At 42.2% G+C, this 24,421-nt stretch overlaps 1 protein-coding gene across 1 annotated transcript; it reads right to left on the reverse strand.

Annotated features, from left to right (window-relative positions):
* Positions 1-6,940: 6,940 nt before the first annotated feature.
* LOC132898016 (large ribosomal subunit protein eL19) lies at positions 6,941-14,168 on the reverse strand. Its single transcript, XM_060939365.1, has 6 exons — positions 14,112-14,168; positions 13,130-13,236; positions 12,885-13,007; positions 12,647-12,767; positions 9,546-9,656; positions 6,941-7,110 (listed from the first exon to the last, which is right to left on the reverse strand). The coding sequence occupies exons 1-6, from the start codon at positions 14,114-14,116 to the stop codon at positions 6,987-6,989; spliced, it is 591 nt and encodes a 196-aa protein (XP_060795348.1). The 5' UTR covers positions 14,117-14,168; the 3' UTR covers positions 6,941-6,986.
* Positions 14,169-24,421: the final 10,253 nt, after the last annotated feature.

Raw genomic sequence — 24,421 nt, forward strand, 5'->3', positions numbered from 1 at the left:
TGTCAGTGCAGTGGCAGACCGTTCAGCGATGTCATGCCAACTTTTCAAGGGGAAACGTTTCATTGTCATTGCCTATTACATTTTAGTTAGCATTTCGAGAAACATTCAAAACTACGTTGTCACAGGCAGCCCTGTGCAGAGCTGACTAAACGGGCTTGTTTGAGTAACTCTCTCTCTTTCATAAATCTCTCTCACTCACTCACACAGACACACACACACAGACACACACACACAAATAATACACTCTCACACACTCTAATACATAGTCTTCACACAGAACTAATAACCCTACATTCTAATGTAATTTAAGATAATGAAATGTAAATAATGCCAATACTTCAGGTAGCTGAGCAATACACTCAGTTCAGTTTTGACTTTTATGTCAGACAAAACTCCACAGTTATGATAGCAAGGTTTTAGAATTGTTGAAGTAAATGTGTTATGAGCCAAACTTACATTACACTCTGTTTCAGAGAATGCATGCAAATGGATCTCAATTCAAGACAGCCAGATAGACTGATGCCTTGAATGTCTCTACACATACAGACACCCACAAATAACACACAAACTGTCACTCTCTCTCTCTCACACACACACACACACACACACACACACACTATTATTATAAGGTGTAATACTAAAGCTTACAATTCAGCAGTTCACACCCTTTCTGTCATGCCAATACTTTAGGTAACTGGTACTTTAGGTATGTATACTCAGTTCAAGAGTTCACTACCTTTCTACTTTTATGTCAGATAAAACACCACAGTTATGGTGCCACAGTTGTAGAATTGTTAAAATAAATGTGTCCACCACCAAATCTATCCTTGCTTGTTATTTATTTAAGTTGTGCCGGGGGGGCCTTCGGTGCGGTCAGCCATGCTTGACCTCGGTATTTGAAAAATCCTGGTTACGGCCCTGCTGGTGAACTCATCAATGCAAAAAGACCTGGACGCCCACAGAAGACAACAGTGGTGGATGATCGTAGAATAATTTCCATGGTGAAGAGAAACCCCTTCACAACAGCCAACCAAGTGAACAACACTCTCCAGGAGGTAGGCGTATCAATATCCAAATCTACCATAAAGAGAAGACTGCATGAAAGTAAATACAGAGGGTTCACTGCACAGTGCAAGCCACTCATAAGCCTCAAGAATAAGAAGGCTAGATTGGACTTTGCTAAAAAAGCATCTAAAAAAGCCAGCACAGTTCTGGAAGAACATTCTTTGGACAGATGAAACCAAGATCAACCTCTACCAGAATGATGGCAAGAAAAAAGTATGGTGAAGGCGTGGTACAGCTCATGATCCAAAGCATACCACATCATCTGTAAAACACGGCGGAGGCAGTGTGATGGCTTGGGCATGCATGGCTGCCAGTGGCACTGGGTCACTAGTGTTTACTGATGATGTGACACAGGACAGAAGCAGCCGGATGAATTCTGAGGTATTCAGAGACATACTGTGTGCTCAAATCCAGCCAAACTGATTGGTTGGCATTTCATAATACAGATGCACAATGACCCAAAACATAAAGCCAACGCAACCCAGGAGTTTATTAAAGCAAAGAAGTGGAATATTCTTGAATGGCCAAGTCAGTCACCTGATCTCAACCCAATTGAGCATGCATTTCACTTGTTAAAGACTAAACTTCAGACAGAAAGACCCACAAACAAACAAACAACTGAAAACCGGTGTAGTAAAGGCCTGGCAGAGCATTAAAAAGGAGGAAACAGCATCTGGTGATGTCCATGAGTTCAAGACTTCAGGCAGTCATTGCCAACAAAGGGTTTTCAACCAAGTATTAGAAATGAACATTTTATTTACAATTATTTAATTTGTCCAATTACTTTTGAGCCCCTGAAATGAAGGGATTGTGTTTAAAAAATGCTTTAGTTCCTCACATTTTTATGCAATCATTTTGTTCAACCCACTGAATTAAAGCTGAAAGTCTGAATTTCAACTGCATCTGAATTGTTTTGTTCAAAATTCATTGTGGTAAAGTACAGAACCAAAATTAGAAAAATGTTGTCTCTGTCCAAATATTTATGGACCTAACTGTATACTGTGTGTGTGTGTGTATATATATATATATATATATATATATATATATATATATATATATATATATATATAAAAACCAATTCCAAAAAAGTTGGGACAAAGTACAAATTGTAAATAAAAACGGAATGCAATGATGTGGAAGTTTCAAAATTCTATATTTTATTCAGAATAGAACATAGATGACACATATAGATGATATGTGTGTGATTCTTTTTTTTTCCCGTTTCCGTTTCTGGTTGAGAGTACATCGTGCGCATTCTGGCTGCCGCTTCTCACCAGAACATTTTTTTAATTTTATTTTTTATTTTCTTTCTTTTTCAATTTTCATTTTATTTGTTGTTTTTTTTGTGTTTGTGTTGTTTGATGTTTGTTTGAGTGTTTTGTCCGCGGGTTGTGGTGTAGCTCCGGACCCAGTTTTGGGCGTCGGTTCCCTCCGGCTGTGGACTGCAGTGAGCTCCCTGCTCATTTTACATCGTGGTTGTCCAGCGCTCTGCACTTTGACGCTTGGCATGATGTTCCGAGCGATGTTGCTCGGTGGCGTCGCACCGGCTGTGCAGGCGGTCTGGGACACACCAGCGCTCTGCGTGGCGGAGCTTCTCTGCTCGCTTTGTGGATCCACGGCGTGGTGTTTGAGCGATGTTGCTGACGGTGTCACGGCGGCTGGGTGCTGGAGATGTGGGACTTGTTTTCATGCGCCTTTTGGTGGGACTGTGGCTGCTACACCACGGGAATTACATCTTGACCCCTACTTGGTGGACTTTTTACTTTTATTTTTTATTATTATTCATTTATTTATTCATTTATTTTTTATTGTTTTTCTTAGTCTATAATTGTAATGCGTCCTTGGGTTTTTTGAAAGGCGCTATATAAATTTAACTTATCATTCTCAGCTCATTATCTGTAGCCGCTTTATCCTTCTACAGGGTCGTAGGCAAGCTGGAGTCTATCCCAGCTGACTACGGGCGAAAGGCGGGGTACACCCTGGACAAGTCGCCAGGTCATCACAGGGCTGACACATAGACACAGACAACCATTCACACTCACATTCACACCTACGGTCAATTTAGAGTCACCAGTTAACCTAACCTGCATGTCTTTGGACTGTGGGGGAAACCGGAGCACCCGGAGGAAACCCACGCGGACACGGGGAGAACATGCAAACTCCACACAGAAAGGCCCTCGCCGGCCACGGGGCTCGAACCCGGAACCTTCTTGCTGTGAGGCGACAGCGCTAACCACTACACCACCGTGCCGCCCATTATTATTATTATTATTATTATATCAAATGTTTAAACTGAGAAAATGTATCATTTAAAGAGAAAAATTAGGTGATTTTAAATTTCATGACAACACATCTCAAAAAAGTTGGGACAAGGCCATGTTTACCACTGTGAGACATCCCCTTTTCTCTTTACAACAGTCTGTAAATGTCTGGGGACTGAGGAGACAAGTTGCTCAAGTTTAGGGATAGGAATGTTAACCCATTCTTGTCTAATGTACGATTCTAGTTGCTCAATTGTCTTAGGTCTTTTTTGTCTTATCTTCCGTTTTATGACGTGCCAAACGTTTTCTATGGGTGAAAGATCTGGACTGCAGGCTGGCCAGTTCAGTACCCGGACCCTTCTTCTACGCAGCCACGATGCTGTAATTGATGCAGTATGTGGTTTGGCATTGTCATGTTGGAAAACGCAAGGTCTTCCCTGAAAGAGACGACGTCTGGATGGGAGCATATGTTGCTCTAGAACCTGGATATACCTTTCAGCATTGATGGTGTCTTTCCAGATGTGTAAGCTGCCCATGCCACACACACTAATGCAACCCCATACCATCAGAGATGCAGGCTTCTGAACTGAGCGCTGATAACAACTTGGGTTGTCCTTCTCCTCTTTAGTCCGAATGACACGGCATCCCTGATTTCCATAAGGAACTTCAAATTTTGATTCGTCTGACCACAGTCCATTTTAAATGAGCCTTGGCCCAGAGAAGACGTCTGCGCTTCTGGATCATGTTTAGATACGGCTTCTTCTTTGAACTACAGAGTTTTAGCTGGCAACAGCGGATGGCACGGTGAATTGTGTTCACAGATAATGTTCTCTGGAAATATTCCTGAGCCCATTTTGTGATTTCCAATACAGAAGCATGCCTGTATGTGATGCAGTGCCGTCTAAGGACCCGAAGATCACGGGCACCCAGTATGGTTTTCCGGCCTTGACCCTTACGCACAGAGATTCTTCCAGATTCTCTGAATTTTATATTATGCACTGTAGATGATATGTTCAAACTCTTTGCAATTTTACAGTGTCAAACTCCTTTCTGATATTGCGCCACTATTTGTCTGCGCAGAATTAGGGGGATTGGTGATCCTCTTCCCATCTTTACTTCTGAGAGCCGCTGCCACTCCAAGATGCTCTTTTTATACCCAGTCATGTTAATGACCTATTGCCAATTGACCTAATGAGTTGCAATTTGGTCCTCCAGCTGTTCCTTTTTTGTACAACCCTGATTCCAAAAACGTTGGGACAAAGTCTCATCTCATTATCTCCAGCCGCTTTATCCTGTTCTACAGGGTCGCAGGCAAGCTGGAGCCTATCCCAGCTGACTACGGGCGAAAGGCGGGGTACACCCTGGACAAGTTGCCAGGTCATCACAGGGCTGACACATAGACACAGACAACCATTCACACTCACATTCACACCTACGGTCAATTTAGAGTCACCAGTTAACCTAACCTGCATGTCTTTGGACTGTGGGGGAAACCGGAGCACCCGGAGGAAACCCACGCGGACACGGGGAGAACATGCAAACTCCGCACAGAAAGGCCCTCGCCGGCCACAGGGCTCAAACCCGGACTTTCTTGCTGTGAGGCGACAGCGCTAACCACTACACCACCGTGCCGCCTGGGACAAAGTAAAAATTGTAAATAAAAATGGAATGCAAGGATGTGGAAGTTTCGGAATTCCATATTTTATTCAGAATAGAACATAGATGACATATCAAATGTTTAAACTGAGAAAATATATCATTTAAAGAGAAAAATTAGGTGATTTTAAATTTCATGACAACACCACATCTCAAAAAAGTTGGGACAAGGCCATGTTTACCACTGTGAGACATCCCCCTTTCTCTTTACAACAGTCTGCAAACGTCTGGGGACTGAGGAGACAAGTTGCTCAAGTTTAGGGATAGGAATGTTAACCCATTCTTGTCTAATGTAGGATTCTAGTTGCTCAACTGTCTTAGGTCTTTTTTGTCGTATCTTTTTTAGTCGTATCCGTTTTATGATGCGCCAAATGTTTTCTATGGGTGAAAGATCTGGACTGCAGGCTGGCCAGTTCAGTACCCGGACCCTTCTTCTACGCAGCCATGATGCTGTAATTGATGCAGTATGTGGTTTGGCATTGTCATGTTGGAAAATGCAAGGTCTTCCCTGAAAGAGACATCGTCTGGATGGGAGCATATGTTGCTCTAGAACCTGGATATACCTTTCAGCATTGATGGTGTCTTTCCAGATGTGTAAGCTGCCCATGCCACATGCACTAATGCAACCCCATACCATCAGAGATGCAGGCTTCTGAACTGAGCGCTGATAACTTGGGTCGTCCTTCTCCTCTTTAGTCTGAATGACACTGATTTCCTGATAGTCCTGATTTCCATAAAGAACCTCAAATTTTGATTCGTCTGACCACAGAACAGTTTTCCACTTTGCCACAGTCCATTTTAAATGAGCCTTGGCCCAGAGAAAACATCTGCGCTTCTGGATCATGTTTAGATACGGCTTCTTCTTTGAACTACAGAGTTTTAGCTGGCAACGGCGGATGGTACGGTGAATTGTGTTCACAGATAATGTTCTCTGGAAATATTCCTGAGCCCATTTTGTGATTTCCAATACAGAAGCATGCCCGTATGTGATGCAGTGCTGTCTAAGGGCCCCGAAGATCACGGGCACCCAGTATGGTTTTCTAGCCTTGACCCTTACGCACAGAGATTCTTCCAGATTCTCTGAATCTTTTGATATTATGCACTGTAGATGATGATATGTTCAAACTCTTTGCAATTTTACACTGTCGAACTCCTTTCTGATATTGCTCCACTATTTGTCAGTGCAGAATTAGGGGGATTGGTGATCCTCTTCCCATCTTTACTTCTGAGAGCCGCTGCCACTCCAAGATGCTCTTTTTATACCCAGTCATGTTAATGACCTATTGCCAATTGACCTAATGAGTTGCAATTTGGTCCTCCAGCTGTTCCTTTTTTGTACCTTTAACTTTTCCAGCCTCTTATCGCCCCTGTCCCAACTTTGAGATGTGTTGCTGTCATGAAATTTCAAATGAGCCAATATTTGGCATGAAATTTCAAAATGTCTCACTTTCGACATTTGATACGTTTTCTGTGTTCTATTGTGAATACAATATCAGTTTGAGTTTTGTAAATTATTACATTGTTTTTATTTACAATTTGTACTTTGTGCCAACTTTTTTGGAATCAGGTTTTTTTATATACATCTCCATTTATTTCGAATGGTGAACCGAATTGTACACACTCACCAGCCATCTTAATCGCAACACATGTGCAGTGCACGGTTGTTACTTTTATATTCTTACAGCACATTGACATAGTGGCTAGTGCCTCTATATGAGGCAGTAGCCACAACAAAAACTATTTTGATCTTTTTGGTGACCTTGACCAGATGGCCCTCAAAATGTTGGAGGTTCTATTTGAGACCAATGCCCATCTATCTTTAAAGTTTCATGAAGATTGATCCATCCGTTTTCCCATAATATCTTTAATAAATAAGTAAATAAAACAACAGAAAACAATACCTCGCCCCTTGGTGGGCTCCGTCCCGGGCAAGGTGATAAAAGACTCAGGCAGAGGCGTTTTATTTCTGTGGGTGGTTTATTAGAATAAGCAATGTATAGAGGTTTATTTTTTGCCCTCTTCCTCCTTGGACAGGTTCTTGATGATCTCTTCCTTCTTAGCCTGCAGTCGCTCTTCACGGCGTTTACGTGCCTCACGGGTCTTCGAGCGACGAGCTTCAGCCTGGTCACTGCACAGAGACGAGAGAAATATTAAAGATGTTCAAGACATTTTTTTGTGCCCCAGGGACAAGAAACATCCTGCATCTCATCTCTCACCTTACTGGAGACCAAGTGTTTGTGCCAAGTCTGAAAATGTGCAATGTTACAACAACTCAAACCATGGGACCCTTTTTGCACATAGCCCAGATAGCAAGCTGACATTGAATAGATATTGATTTTCCATCTGAATCAGAATGGTCGACATTGAAATCTTGATGCAAAATAGATGTTGAATCACCATTGTTAAACCGATGTAACCCGACCTAAAATAAAGTTGACAGCAGTGATATTGAAACAACATTGATTCATAGTCGTCCTTATTATGATTGATGTATCATTGATATTTGGTTTACCGGGTGATAACAGTCATGTTGAAAAGTCATTGATTTTGTGTTGACCGGGAAATCACGTATGGTCAAAAAGCCATCGATATATAGTTGACCAGGAAAGATGATTGAAAAGTCATCGATCATTGTTGAACGGGACAGGGGACAGCGTGAGACAAAGACCGGCAGCGGCGCACAGGCACCCGTTCTCGGATCAATTACAGGTAAGCAGCACTTTCAGCATTTAATCCTTACACATAGTTCAATGTATAGTTCACGCGATACATAGACTGCCACAGTGTGCTGTCACGGCCGATTTCCTCCGATCAACTCCGATCAGCAACGCAAGCTGTCAAGTAGGCTAGCCTGCTAGCAAGCTTGATAAACTGCAGGTTCTAGTTAGCTCAATGACTTCACTGGTGTCATAGCCCATGTTTACATTAGACCGTATCAGCGGATCATCAGATTAACGTTTTTAAAACGATTAGTGTGCACACAGCAACACCAATACACGATTTGCGTGCACATAGCAACGCCAATACACGGATACGCTCGGCTCCGCAGGCATCCTGCGCTCCAAATCACTCCGCCCTGAACAGCGAGTGCCCTCTGGAGGGTGCGCACTCCGGCCCTGCGCAGCTCACACAGCGCGTGAGTGAAGTGCACAAGCCACGATTCGGGACTGAGCCGCTGTGCGTGAGATCCCAGCGCATATCACTTACTACAGCCTATTATTAGCAGCAGTAGTACAATGTGTAACTGAAAACTATGTTGTGTGTGTGTTTCAGATGCCCTCACTCAACAGCCTGGCATGAATGATCTGGTCTTCACCCAGGCTGTGCAGAAATGGCTACGATATGCGCCAGACAGAACTGGAGGTGTTGCTCGCGCCGAAAGACATGAAAAATGAACTTAAAATAAAAATCTTGTTTTCTTAAAAAAAAGGCATGTGTTTCATATTTACTATTTTAGGCAATTAAAATGGAGATCCTGGCTGTAGATAAAGCAGGATATATGAGCCAGATATTTCTGGTAGGCTATCAATTGAAATAACATTGAAAGCGCATTGATTTTTAGTTATGTCGAAATTTCCATGTTTCAATATCGACGTGAATTGAAATACAATTGAAGTTACGTGTGTCCATAGTTAATAAATCAACATCATTTCAATGTTAGCGGAGGGTGCAAACTGATGCTAAATCAACATCGAAATCTGACGTTGATTCAATGGTTTAACGTCGACAATGCAATGTTGATTCTACATCGTTTCAATGTCAGCTTGCTATCTGGGAGGCTTCAGAATGTTGAAGACTAACACATCAACCCTAAACACTGAGCAGGATAATCACTAGACTGAAGTTCAGAGAAGCTGATCTATTTTCCACAGAATCCTAAATTGTCTAGGTTTCATTTGAATCTTTGGTGCATTAAGCCTTCACAGGAATAGTCTGATCACCACGTTAACATTTTTTGATCGACTATTGAACGTTGACTCACTGTTCTGAATAGTGAAACTACATACAAGGAATCTAACACTTAAAATATTTACTACGGATGCTACACATTTGCACGTTTTTATAATCTGCAGTGCTGACAAAAGTGTAGCGCCACTTTTGTTAACATACAGCAAGCTGAACTGCATCAATGTGCCAACTATGGGCCTGCCCCCTTCTATGTAGAGGTGCGTGATGGGAAATTTCAGTGCTCAAACATCAAGAACACAAATCCAATTTACAATGTTGGCTACATTTCTGTAGAACCAGAAATCCTGCACTTTTTGAAGAACATCTATCTTTCCTGTTATATCTCAAAGACAAATCTACAACCAACTCGACTTAAAGGGACATGTTGGCAGCGATATGCTCTTGCTCTCCCATCTTTTTTCATATCCATACACATCTATAGATCTCCATTTCAGGATTTGGAGTTAATCACTGGATATCACTAAACATCAAGACCTGACATGATTCTGAAAAACACCGAGTAGCAATGTACTTCAGGTCGCTTCAATATTCACTTTCACCCCATGTTCTTGTGGACCTCGTGTCTTAGTCCGAGTTCTGTGCGGTGCAACTTACGAGAGGAGCTTCTTGCGGGCTCGGTCAGCCTTCAGCTTGTGGATGTGCTCCATGAGGATCCGCTTGTTCTTAAACACGTTACCTTTAGCTCTCAGGTACAGGCTATGGTACCTGAACACAGGTGAGACATTTACACAGCATTAACACACACACACACACACACACAGGCTTCAGCTGCTACATGGTGTTTTTAAAAAAAAAAAACCCGTGCGTCTTCTGCTTATCCAACAATCCCAAGATCCCATCAGATTAGGTTTAGCTTTTGGTCTTTCTTCCTCTCGGAGGCACATGAGCTTTGAATTATACACCGTGTTCCAAATTATGATGCAAATTGGATTTAATTTTTTGTTTTTCAATTAAACTCATGGATGGTAGTGTGTCTCAGGGCTCTTTGGATCACTGAAATCAATCTCAGACACCTGTGATAGTTTGCCAGGTGAGCCCAATTAAAGGAAAACTACTTAAGAAGGATGTTCCACATTATTAAACAGGCCACAAGTTTCAAGCAACATGGGAAAGAAAAAGGATCTCTCTGCTGCCAAAAAGCATCAAATAGTGCAATGCCTTGGACAAGGTATGAAAACATTTCACGAAAACTTAAGCGTGATAGTCGTACTGTGAAGAGATTTATGGCTGATTCAGAGCACAGACTGGTTTGTGCAGATAAAAGGCATAATGAGGAAGGTTTCTGCCAGACAAATTCATCGGATTAAGAGAGCAGCTGCTAAAATACCATTACAAAGAAAACAGGTATTTGAAGCTGCTTGTGCCTCTGGAGTCCCGCAAACCTCAAGGTGTAGGATCGTCCAGAAGCTTGCAGTTGTGCACAAACCTACCATTCGGCCACCCCTAACCAATGCTCACAAGCAGAAACGGTTGCAGTGGGCCCAGAAATACATGAAGACTAATTTTCAAACACTCTTGTTTACTGATGAGTGCCGTGCAACCCTGGATGGTCCAGATGGATGGCCACCATGTCCCAACAAGGCTGCGACATCAGCAAGGAGGTGGGAGTCATGAGGAGAGAGCTGGTAGGCCCCTTTAGGGTCCATGAAGGTGTGAAAATGACCTCGGCAAAGTATATACAGTTTCTGACTGACCACTTTCTCTCATGGTACAAAAAGAACAGTGCCTTCCGTAGCAAAATCATCTTCATGCATGACAATGCACCATCTCATGCTGCAAAGAATACTTCTGTGTCATTGGCTGCTATGGGCATAAAAGAAAAGAAACTCATGGTGTGGCCCCCATCCTCCCCTGACCTCAACTAGGGATGGCGAAAACTAAAAAAAATCTTGACCGACCACCAAGCCTCATTAGCTGGTTAAAGTCAGTTTAAACAGGGATGCAAACGGCGCGCCTTTTAGCGGATGCCGCCTTTTTCACGGCTGAATCGTGCAAAGATCCGATTTTTTTTGGGGGGGGGGCGTTGGAGTGTCTGAATAATTTCATCAGAGTAAATTCTATATGCTCAAAGGAAAACAATCGGATCTGCACGATTCAGCCGTGAAAAAGTCGGCATCTGCGCCTTTAGTTTGTGTGGAGAGATATGATCTGCAATAACATGCATTGTTGGCTACAGACTGAAACATACTTTCAGAATGCACTGGCCAAGGCAGGACTAAACTCGATGTGCCTTCTAATAATAATAAAAAAAAACAATAGTAATTTGTAAGCTAAAAAGCCTGTGTCTACACTTTCTTTCGCCGAGTGGCAGCTGTGTTCAACTGGGGCAGGACATGACTGAATGGGTGTTTCTGATTTGTCAGCTGTCTTTAACTGGGGCAGGACATGACTGAATGGGTGTTTCTGATTCGTCAGCTGTCGTCCTTACACCGCATGGCACGCCCCAAGCGTTTACAACACAGAATTCCAAGTCCTCCGCTCAAAAATCGGCAGCTTCAAAACGATTGATTTTTTTTTTTTAACCAACAACCAAAAAAAATTAACCAGTTGACGTTGATTCGGTCAACCACTGGTCAAACGGTCAACATCCCTAACCTCAACCCTATTAAGAACCTTTGGAGTATCCTCAAGCAAAAGATCTGACGGTGGGAGGCAGTTCACATCAAAACAGCAGTTCTGGGAGGCTATTCTGACATCCTGCAAAGAAATTCAAGCAGAAACTCTCCAAAAACTCAAGTTCAATGGATGCAAGAATTGTGAAGGTGATATCAAAGAAGGGGTCCTATGTTAACATGTAACTTGGCCTGTTTTTGATTGAAATAGCTTTTGATTTCAGTAAATATGACCTCCTGATGCTGAAAATTCAACAAGTGACCACTTTCGGTTCTTTACAGCCTATAAAATGTTTTGAAACCCTATTGTGCATAATTTGGAACAGTGCATTTTGAGTTTATTTTTGAAAAAAAATAGTTATCATTGGGAGGTTTGTTCAATAAAATTCGATTTACACTCCAATGGTTGATGACTTGAAAATTATACTGACTCATTTGCAGACCATTTAGGAAAATCAGAGAAAAATAATAATTTGCATAATTTGGAACGCAGTGTACAAATAAAATTGTGTCAATTAACATTCATCACAGCAGTCATGTTCCTTGACGGTGCACTAACGCAGGGCTGAACCAGTTAAGGGCAGATAGTAGAACTGGATGCATGCAGTAAGGGCTGGGCTCCATGACCATAGTGATCTCTCAATAACTTGTTAAACTGTTCTAAAATCAATGCAGGTTGTGATTTTAAGTTCTTTTAACAATTACAAACTGATCATAAGCAGCTGTTATACTCAAGTGTTACAATTTTAATATAAAATGTAGAATTCATTATCTCTCTGCACCTTAGCTCTAAGTAATTTATTATTAAAGGCAAAGTTTGTTTTAAGCAAACAAACAGGCAGCTTGATAAGCATCTTACAATTATTTTTTCATCCAAACCTATTGTACGCCAATATTTTGAGATTTCTTCCGTGTGAGTGACTGACAGTCTGGAAGCTGCACTAAACCTATAAACTAGAACTGAAATAAATCATCCAGGGTTAAACGGGCATTTTGGAACTGTTGACTTCATCCCCCACACACTGAGGACAATTCTCATTGCAAATAAATTAGAGAGCATGAGACAGATATACTGGGCCGTACATATGCCTGTCGATCTTTTTGGACTCCCTGTAGCGACGCAGCAGGCGGCGCAGGATTCGCATACGGCGCATCCAGCAAAGCTTCTCGGGCATACGAGCATTCGCTGTACCCTTCCTCTTACCTGGAGAAAAGACAGACACATGATGAACCTATATCACCGTTCTCATTTTCACCTAGTATGACATTAAAAGACACTACGGTATCAGTATCACTGTTCTCAGATCAGTATTACACATACCAATGCCCATGTGGCGACCCTTGCGACGAGCCAGCGTGTTTTTGCGGCAACGGGCACGAGAGTGCACCGTGACGGGCTTCTTGATAATGAGACCATCTTTCACCAGCTTCCTGATTGCCTGACCTGCAAAACACACAAATACAAAAACATAAGACAAGCTAAATACAACAAGCCTCACACAAAAAGTACTGACTGCTCTGTGAAACCTGATTAAACGGCCAAAAGACAATCAGCACAGAACTTACGAGAGTTGGCATTGGCGATCTCATTGGTTTCATTGGGATCGAGCCAGACCTTCTTTTTGCCACAGCGCAAGACGCTGGAGGCCAAGCGCTTCTGGAGCCTGAGCATGCTGAAAAAACAATGTTAAAGAAACAGGAACCACGTTTATCTGCTCTGAACATCAGGAGGCAAAATTATACCAAAAACTCATGCACAAATCTAAAACAGGAACAGGTCACTGACGTTCAGCATCCATCCTATTGCTTATAATCAATTTTGATGCAAGCCTTAGTGCTTTACTCTGTCATGCCGAGGAAAATGAACAGTACAGTGTTTATTATAAAAAGACAGGCGTGAGAGAGTACATGTTTATTAAGGGGATGCGCTACATGAGTAGGAAATGTGAGGCATTTACTGTATATTTATGTTAACTCTGATATAGATATGGTAATATGCATACTACAGACATAGAATTGACTCCGAACAAGTGGATTTTTTTTCCATCTCAACTAAAGTCAGAGTATGGTATCTGTCAAGCTTTTCTCAGGCTAAACTAGCACAGCTAAGCATCAGGGCTGCTAAGCTAGCTAATAGAAGCTAACGTAGCTAGTTGAGGAAAAAAAAAAAAGACGTCAACATTAGAAAGTCGACGCTATTGAGGTTTATTACATATTTAAAACTTGGATTAAATCCTATACCACTCCACAACACAATCTTCGACCTAAACGTCAATACAAATTTACCTCAGAGAAACTGCTTCAACTGACAGGAATAAAACGCCGCTAGTTGGTGAGCAGCGCGAGCCACGATACAACTCAAGGCCTACGCGTGCGAACTTTGTTTTTCATGTTTAAAACCTTTTCCACTGAAAACTATTAACTACTCAGAGTCAAATTCAGTAGACATTGAACATAACATTCATATTTTTCAACAACTTCTGAGGCAACATGACATTTTAAACATGTTTGTAAGCATTTTCATCTAGAACAGAACACAACTACCTACCTCATGGCCGCAGGTCTTAGAGAGAAAGGAAGGATCAGGGGGTCCGGAGCCTACCATTATGACAGACAGGCGCACTCTGGAAACAAGACAGAAAGTCATGGCGAAAAATCACAAAATGGAAAAGTGTTTTCTAATGTTACTATTTATTTAGTTAAAAATAGAAGTGTGTTCTTACTCCATAGAATTAAACGTAATGTTTATTTTAAACCGTAAAGAATGATCGTTCCCCCTACTTTCGGTAGCAGTGGTAGGCTCCAAAAAGAAAATCTCGCGAGGGGACAATTGAGGAAAGTTCTACCAGTCGCCGCAAGGAGGCGCTTTGTGCTGGGGATCCACACCGGAAATACTAATAAATAATAAAAGATGAATCGATAAAACTAACGATTATAGATAAGATTAATAAAAAGGGTTAGAAAAAATCCACATTTTGGTGAAAGAGCTTCATCTCACACTGAAAAAAGTGAGAAAAATCCAACCTTTAATTGGAAAACAAATCTTTCATCAAGTATTGACACCCCTGCAGTTAATATTTTGTACAACCTCCTTTGGCAGTAAAACAGCACTGAGTCTCTCCTATAACGTTTTATGAGGTTCGAGATACAGAGCAGGGCATCTGAGACCGTTCCTCTTCACACAATCTCTCCAGATCATCCAGGGTCCGAGGTCCTCTCTTGTGCTCTCTCCAGCTCACCCTGCCTGTTTTCATTGGGGTTCAGGTCAGGGGATTGAGATGGCCATAGCAGAAGCTTGATTCTGTGCTCAGTGAACCATTTTTGTGTTGATTTGGACCTATGCTTCAGACCATTGTCCTGCTGGAAGATCCAGTGATGACCCAGTTTTAGTTTCCTGGCAAAGGCAGCCAGATTTTGATTTAAAATGTTCTGGTATTTCATGGAGTCCATGATGCCATGTACCCTAACAAGGTTTCCAGGACCTTCGGAGGAAAAACAGCCCCAAAACATCACAGAACTTCCATCATATTTTACAGTAGGGATCAGGTTATTTTCATTGTAGCCATCCTTCTCTTTTAAGCAAAAAAGCTCCATTTTTGTTCCATCAGACCAGAGAACATGGTTCCAGTCACAGTTGTAGGAGCATCTCGCAAACTTCAGGAGCTTACATTTGTGGTTAACTGACAGAAAAGGCTTTTTTTCTGGCACCTTCCCAATAATCTGTTGGCATGGAGGTGGAGTCTGATGGTGGTTTTGTAGACTTGGAAACCCCAAGATTTTACTTTCTCTTGTAATTCACCAACAGTGATCCTTGGGGATTGTTTTAACTCTCTTACCGTCCTCCTCACTGTACATGGGGGCAAAATAACTCTTCCAGGCGAGTTTGTAACAGTTCAAGTTGGTGTCCACTTTATTATTACCCTAACAGTAGAAATGGACATTTTCAGGCAAGTAGTATTTTTTTAATAACCATTCCCTGATTTGTGAAGGTCAACACACTTCTCCCTTATTTGGTTTGTGTTTTCTTCTTCCCCATTTTGATGTTGAGGGAATTTGGCCTGTGGGTCACCTGATATTTGTCCACCAGTTACTCAGGAAGTCATGGATTACAGCTTGAAAGTTCCTACACACTCCAATCAACTCAAACATGTACAATTTAGATGGGAAACATGCTTCAGTTACATTGAGCTTACTATAATTACCAAGAGATCCTCAGCCCATCTTTACTCCTCAAAGACTAGGCCTTTCCTGGATACTGATTTTGTACCAAATGATGATTACAGTCACCTGTTGGCATCACCTGTTTAAAATTAGATCATTCGTTAATTGTTTTACCTCATTACTAGCCCTAAATTGCCAACTTTTTTTGGAATGTATTGCAGGTCTGAAACACAGGAATGGATGCATATTAACAGATGAAATAAAGTGAACCAACAAAACATCCATCCATCCGTTATCTGTAGCCTCTTATCCTGTTCTACAGGGTCGCAGGGAAGCTGGAGCCTATCCCAGCTGACTATGGGCGAAAGGCGGGGTACACCCTGGACAAGTCGCCAGGTTATCGCAGGGCTGACACAGAGACAAACAACCATTCACACCTACGGTCAATTTAGAGCCACCAATTAACCTAACTTGCATGTCTTTGGACTGTGGGGGAAACCGGAGCACCCGGGGGAAACCCACGCAGACACGGGGAGCAGGGGCGTGTCTAGGATTTTTTTCTTGGGGGGGCCAAATAGGGTCACAATCTGTAGAGGGGTGGCATATTGTATTGTAGGGGTGTAACGATACACAAAAATCACGATTACCTCGGTTTTGGGGTCCCGATTCGTTTTGGTACAGTTCCTTAATCTTCAAGCAAAACTAGAAGTTAAATACCTGATGACTGGGACGATGTAGGGAGCAGAGAATGTGGAGCCTCGCCTGTGTCGCTGCCACTGCAACTTCCACATACAGACTCTTGTGGATCCTCATCTGAGTGGTTGTCTCCCTCACTGGGGAGAATCTCTGACCACACAAAGAAATATTCCATTAATGCATAAACATAAGGCATATATTTCAACTTGTTGTCTTATGGTTAAGTACACATTTAGCACTATTAATTTTATGATTTATTTACCTGCTGAATGCTGTCCTGAAGATGATGTCTTAGCCTCACTGTCTCCTGCAGCTGATCTTTTTTTCTTATTTACAATAAAGAAAGTCTCAATGTTTTGAGATCTCTTCATCGTTCCCGCTATTACTACCTTCTTTCCCTAGTCTGCCCCTGAGAAAATAAGTAAAGCCATAATGCTCAGTTAGGCATTTATCATGTTTGATAGGCCATTAGTGATCATACTGCTAATAATACAAATACATAGATACATTAGTACAAGTACATATTGATTTTGTGTTCCATACTTTGAACACTCAAACATTTCTCTCTCTATAAGAAAACTACATCTCCCAAAATGCCTTGGGACCATCCCATAGGCCTACATTCAACGTTGGATGAAGACATTTTATATTGGACATTCATTTAACATTCAACATACAAGCGAGATCTGTCAGAAAAAATAACACTTGTTTTTTGTCAAACCAACTTTGAAACAGACAAATATCCTCATGTGCCACAATCCTCATGTGTCACATTTTTTCAGATGTAGGTCTATCATGTTTCTATTTTGAATATTTACTTAAATAAATGTCCAATATAAAACTGACTTTACCCAAGCCGACAATAAGCACGAAGTAGGAGGACAGGAAAGGATGCTCAGTTGGGGGAAGTATTTTCACAACATAGACACTGATGAGTAGACATAGACATTGATGTAGCCTATCAAGATTAAACAAACACAAATTCTCACGGCATGGCATTATTTTAAGTTCACAAGTTAGTTTTATGTCCCCATAACTTCGCCATTTTGTTAACTTTTTACTTAGGTTGACGGCTACAGTAGCCTACAGTTTAGATCGCATGGCAATTTGATCGGAGCACATCTTTGCCCAGCAACACAACGCAGAGGATGCAAAGATGGAGATATGACGACATGAGATGGCAAACTACATGGTGCATACAACAATTTAGACAAAGACATTCAGCCTCAACGCGATGGGGTGATATTTTTTGACGAGGCTACTGTCTGCATGTGGGGCTGCGTGTTTTTTTTTTTTTCCCTCGAGGGACGTAGCCTAGTTCAGGCGGCTGCTCAGGACACCGACCTGACTCAAGTCAAATCTATCAGGCTGTGTTAGAGGTGTGCCAAAGGGAAGTTTGTTTATGCGCGAAAAAGTTACTGTACTTAGATCCTCTTTGCACGAATTCATTCCTGGAGAAAAATGAGAATGAATGGGCTGAATTCGGTACTCGCACATATGCGACCTTTCTATTTTCCTGCTCGAACCGTCTTTTTTGGGACCCATACGCAAGTACATAACTGCACAGCTAAATGCTGATAACATACTGTCGAGCTAATGTTACTAACGTTAGCTCCTTAACTTCAGCTACACAAACGTTACCTAATCACCTGCGAAATTCCCAATACATTAAACACTAACATTCACACTTAGCGCTGTCGCCTCACAGCAAGAAGGTCCTGGGTTCGAGCCCCGGGGCCGGCGAGGGCCTTTCTGTGCGGAGTTTGCATGTTCTCCCCGTGTCCGCGTGGGTTTCCTCCGGGTGCTCCGGTTTCCCCCACAGTCCAAAGACATGCAGGTTAGGTTAACTGGTGACTCTAAATTGACCGTAGGTGTGAATGTGAGTGTGAATGGTTGTCTGTGTCTATGTGTCAGCCCTGTGATGACCTGGCGGCTTGTCCAGGGTGTACCCCGCCTTTCGCCCGTAGTCAGCTGGGATAGGCTCCAGCTTGCCTGCGACCCTGTAGAAGGATAAAGCGGCTAGAGATAATGAGATGAGATGAGACTAACATTCACACTTTTTTCACACTTTGGACATTCTCACTTACCTTAATTAATCTTTGTGTTTAACCACCACAGTGGTAGTGTTCTCAGGAACCATACCAGCTTGATGAACATGAAAGAGGTCCAACTTCTTCTGTTGTGATTGGATGAAATTGACGTTCTTCCTGTGCGGCCAATAACCTATTCGCAAAAGCAGTTATACTGTTGCGTACAAAATAATTAAAAATAATATTGCCCAACATCAAAACACTTTTAAATTGTACTTTTGTACATATGTGTGGAAAAATAAATTTTGCAATTAATTAAACCCTCCTTTTTTCTCCCTTACTGAGGTGGGGAGGGGGGGCCACTTAGGGTGGCCAACCAAATTTCAGGGGTAGCCAATGCCACCCCCGGCCACCCCGGTGGCCACGCCCCTGACGGGGAGAACATGCAAACCCCATGCAGAAAGGCCCTTGCCAGCTGCTATAAGCTCGAACCCAGGACCTTCTTGCTGTGAGGCAACAGTGCTAACCATTACACCACCGTGCAACCCACCAACAAAACATGAAATATAATAATAAGAAGAAGAGGAAGAAGTTCAATTTATATAGCGCCTTTCTCACACCCAAGGTCGCTTTACAATTAGGGGGGGAAAGTCTACCAAAAGAGGGTCAGGATGTAATTCCAATGGCATAGCTATCACAGTCCCACCAAAAGGCACACAAAGATAAATCCCACACCGCCTGCACAGCTGCCGCGCAACATTGCTCAGAACACCGAGCCATGGATCCACAAAGCATGCACAGAAGCACCGCCACACAGAGTGCTGGTATGTCCCAAACCACCTGCACAGCCAATGCAATGCCACCGGGCAACATCGCTCGGAACATCACGCCAAGCACAAAAGCATCGCCGCACAGAGTGCTGGACAACCCTGATGTTAAAAGAGCAACAAGCTCACTGCAGTCCATAGCGAGGAGCACAGGCATCACCCATGGCAGACCAAAGCCTGGAGGGAACCGACGCCCAAAGCTGGGTTTGGAGCTACGCCACAACCGGTGGACAAAACCCTCAAACAAAAAACAAACATCAAACTACACAAACACACACAAAAAAAAGAAAAACAAAAGGAAAAAAATTAAAATAAAACACTCCGGTGAGAAGTGGCAGCCAGAATGTGCACGGCATACTCTCAACCGGAAATGGAAAATATCTTGAGTTTATTCTGGCGATTTAGTGAGCAGAGACGGTCTCTTCCAGCTCCTGCGCAAGATCGGCTGCCCTTCCCAGTTACTCAGCATTATCGCTTCTTTCCACGACAATATGCTAGGAGTAGTGAGCTATGATGGAGAAACCTCAGAACCTTTTGCCATCAAGAGCGGTGTAAAACAAGGCTGCGTCCTAGCACCAACTCTGTTTGGCATATTTTTCTCCATGCTGCTAAACTTTGTGTTTAAAAACTCCACTGAGGGCATCCACCTGCACACAAGAAGTGACAGGAAGCTATTCAACCTGGCCAGACTACGAACAAGGACAAAGGTCCGCACTGTGCTCATCAGAGAACTGCTCTTCATAGACGAATTAGCCCTGACCGCCCACTCTGAAGAAGACCTCCAACTCCTCATCAGTCAGTTCTCCACTGTGTGCAAGGATTTTGGTCTAATGATTAGTATCAAAAAGACAAAAATTATGGGTCAGAATGTTCCATCACCTCCATCCATCTACATCGATGGCCAAGTGCTTTAAGTGACCAGCAGCTTCACTTACCTGAGCTCCACTGTCAGCAGTAACCTGTCCCTTGACCACAAACTGGACAAGCATATTGCCAAGGCTGCAGGTGTCATGGTCAAATTCAACAAGAGAGTCTGGAGCAACAACCTCCTGACAAGCAACACCAAGGTCAAGATTTACAAGGCCTGCATCCTGAGCACTCTTCTGTACGGCAGTGAAACGTGGACTATGTATGCCAAGCAAGAAAATCGTTTTGAAACCTTTCACCTATGCTGCCTTCGGCGCATTCTCGACATCACATGGCACAATAAGGTTACCAACACCTCTGTACTCGAGCATGCCGGCTGCCTTAGTATGTATCTCACCATCTGTCAGAGAAGGCTTCGCTGGCTGGGACACGTGCATCACATGCATGATGGTCGCATCCCCAAAGACCTCTTGTACGGTGAACTGGCGTTGGGACAGCGCACAGTTGGCCGACCTCTACTCCGCTTCAAAGATGCGTACAAGCGCGACATGAAGATCACAAATATCGACCCCGACGGTTGGGAGTGACTAGCAGGAGACAGGGAAAGATGGTGCCACACAGTCTGCTCTGGTATCAAGAGAGGAGAGGAGAGACGCAAACAGCAGCTGTTAGAAAAGAGGAGACGAAGGAAGCAGAGGCAACAAGGCCAGTCCCCCAACCCAAAATCAGACTACACCTGCGTCAACTGTGGAAGAGATTGCCATGCGAGGATCGGACTACTCAGCCATTCCTAATGCTGCTTGCAACCAGACTGACGACCACCCTAGGTTCTTGGGTAGTGTGGAAGAAATGTGACTCACACCTTTCCAAAAGGCTGTGACAAGCTTGCAATCCCTCAGCAAGATGCCATCCATAGTTGTTGCTCTGTAATCACCACTACATACTAGTGCATTTCAAGTAATTAGAATATTGTGAAAAAGTTTTTTTTTGTAATTTAATTCAAAAAGGTAAACTTTCATATATCCTATATTCATCACACATAAAGTGAAATATTTCAAGCCTTTTTTGTTTTAATTTTGATGATTATGGCTTATAGCTCATGAAAATCAGAAATCCAGTATTTCAAATTATTAGAATATTTCCTAAGATCAATCAAAAAAGGATTTACAATACAGAAATGTCCAACTTCTGAAAAATATGTTCATTTATACATTCAATACTTGGTTGGGGCTCCTTTACCATAAATTACTGCATCAGTGCAGCATGGCATGGAGGTGATCAGCCTGTGGCACTGCTGAGGTGTTATTGAACCCCAGGTTGCTTTGATAGCGGCCTTCAGCTCATCTGTATTTTTGGGTCAGGTGTTTCTCATCTTCCTCTTGACAATAGCCCATAGATTCCCTCTGGGGTTCAGGTCAGGCGAGTTGGCTGGCCAAGCAAGCACAGTAATATCATGGTCAGCAAAGTATTTGGTAGTAGTTTTGGCACTGTGGGCAGGTGCTCAGTCCTGCTCGAAAAGCAAATTGGCATCTCCATAAAGCTTGTCAGCAGATGGAAGTATGAAGTGCTCTATAATATCCTGGTGGACTCTGCATTGACTTTGGACTTGATAAAACACAGTGGACCAACACCAGCAGATAACATGGCACTCCAAATCATTACAGACTGCGGAAACTTCATACTGGACTTCACACACCTTGGATTCTGTGCCTCTCCACTCTCCTTCCAGACTCTAGGACCTTGATTTCCAAATGAAATGCAAAATTAATTTTCATCTGAAAAGAGGACTTTGGACCACTGAGCAACAGTCCAGTTCTTTCTCTCCTTAACCCAGGGAAGACGTTTCTGACGTTGTCTCTGGTTCAGGAGTGGCTTGATATTAGGAATGTGACAGTTGTAGCCCCTTTCCTGAAGAGGTCTGTGTGTGGTGGCTCTTGATGTACTGACACCAGCCTCAGTCACTCATTGTTAAGTTTTCCCAAGTTCTTGAATTCACTTTTCTTGACAATCCTCTCAATGCCATGGTCATTCCTGTTGCTTGTGCACCTTTTCCAGCCAGCCTTTTCAGCAATGACCTTCTGTGGCTTCCCCTCCTTATGGAAGGTGTCAATCATCGTCTTCTGGACAACTGTCAAGTCAGCAGTCTTTCCCATGATTGTAGTTGCATGTACTCAACTAGACCAAGAGATACACAGTATTTAGTATACTGTTTTACTCAAACTCCAAATGAAATATTCTAATAATTTGAGATACTGGATTTCTGATTTGCATGAGCTATAAGCCATAATCATCAAAATTAAAACAAAAAAGGCTTGAAATATTTCACTTTACATGTAATGAATATAGAATATACGAAATTTTACCTTTTTGAATTAAATTATGAAAAAAAGAACTTTTTCACAATATTCTAATTTTTTTGAGATGCACTAGTACACTTTCAAGACAGATGAGGCCTTTCCACTGTCTGTTATTCCCTGCAGAAAGGGTACTTCTGGCAGTGCACTGGATTCAGACAACAAAGGGAATACCCTTCGGAAAACAGCTTCCACCTAAGAGCACAATGGGCTTTCACATTTCTTGATACATAAACAAACATGGAGCTAAATTTACCACACTGGAACCCTGACCAGGCAGTTACTAAGGATGAATGAGGTCTGCAAATAGTTTGCACAGCGCTGAATGGTCATGTTCATGGTCTTTGTTTGTCCACTTGCTCATACCTGCATAAAATCATGAGATTGCTAAGAGGAATAAAACAAGTTGGGATGTGCAGTTTTGGAAAATAATCCATTTCCATGTGTTATCAGTAACTGGTTCGTCTCAGTGTTTATTAATTTATTTAAAACAAGTCAGGACTGTCATGGAGATAGTCAGTGTAATAATCTTGTCGGTGTTACATCTATTTTTGGCCCACTTACATGTTTATCAATAAAGCACATTGGCTTTTTAAATAAAGGGCATGACTTCATATACAGTATAATAAGCAGCAAAGTTTGTTTGTTTGTCTTGAGCTAACGTTGCCATTTCTCAACGGATTTTCACCAAATCTGGCAAGTAGGTCCGGGGAGGACCTAGAATTTTGCAGATATAAACAAAATTCTTGTACGGACCCCAGGGGATCCCCGGTGGGCCCCTGGGTGGTGGATGTTTGGATTTTTGTTTGTCCATCACCATTTCTCAACAGATCTTCACCTAATTTGACATGGAAGTCTGGGGGAAACCCAGAATTTTGCAAAACCCGGGCAACCTGCTAGTACAGTATATTACACAGTTGCGTGAAAATATGACATTTATCTTTGAGTGGTGAATGTATGTATTATGAGTGAAGCAAAAAAAAAAAGTGAAAACATTTTAAGTGAGAAAATAAACATATCTTCACACCACCATGTAACATTCTTTATATTGTACAAACACATCCACAAACAAACAAATTTTAAAAAATACACAAGTTAATCAAAAGAATTTTCATTTTGAACCGGTTCCCATTTAGACAACGCACATCTAGTTAGCAGGAAAATACTAGGAGTGACGTCATTGAGTGAAATGTGTCACTCAATGTATTTCGTACGAAAAACGTGAGTTTTTCAACATGAAAACAAACTTCATATCTTCAAGCCAATATGTGATTTTCTTTATTATATAGACACAAAGTACGCAAATGTATCAAAACAATTCATCAATTTATTCACAAGTGACATATAGAGACTTGGGTCATGATTTTAGTTCTCCATTTCCCAGATGGAGCTCGTATGAAAAGGACAAGTGGCGTATTTCTCAGTAAAACACTCGTGTCTATATAATATAGTATCACACAGCTACCATGTCAGAATGGTCTCCTCCACAGATAACGTGTTTGGTATTAACATTAATTATTAGCTGTGAGAGGATGGATCTGCTGATAAGTGCACAATCAATCAGAGCCCAGTAACACCTGATTTAACAAAAGGAAATCTTTATTACAAAAATCAAATCATTGTACATCCTCGTATTAAATCATAAAACTCAAAAGGAATTAAATTTAAAAAAATTCTCTCTTAGACTTTCATAAAATCTCTTAATGTCAACACTTATCACATCTATCCACCCATCATCTGTAGCCGCTTATCCTGTTCCACAGGGTCGCAGGCAAGCTGGAGCCTATCCCAGCTGACTATGGGCAAGAGGCGGGGTACACCCTGGACAAGTCGCCAGGTTATCACAGGGCTCACTTATCACATGGTGGTTATAATCTGAAAGAAAGACGAAAGCCTGCAGTAAGGGGGGGGGGGGGGGGGGGG

This window comes from Neoarius graeffei, chromosome 14 (assembly GCF_027579695.1).
Source record: "Neoarius graeffei isolate fNeoGra1 chromosome 14, fNeoGra1.pri, whole genome shotgun sequence".
Lineage (NCBI taxonomy): Eukaryota > Metazoa > Chordata > Actinopteri > Siluriformes > Ariidae > Neoarius > Neoarius graeffei.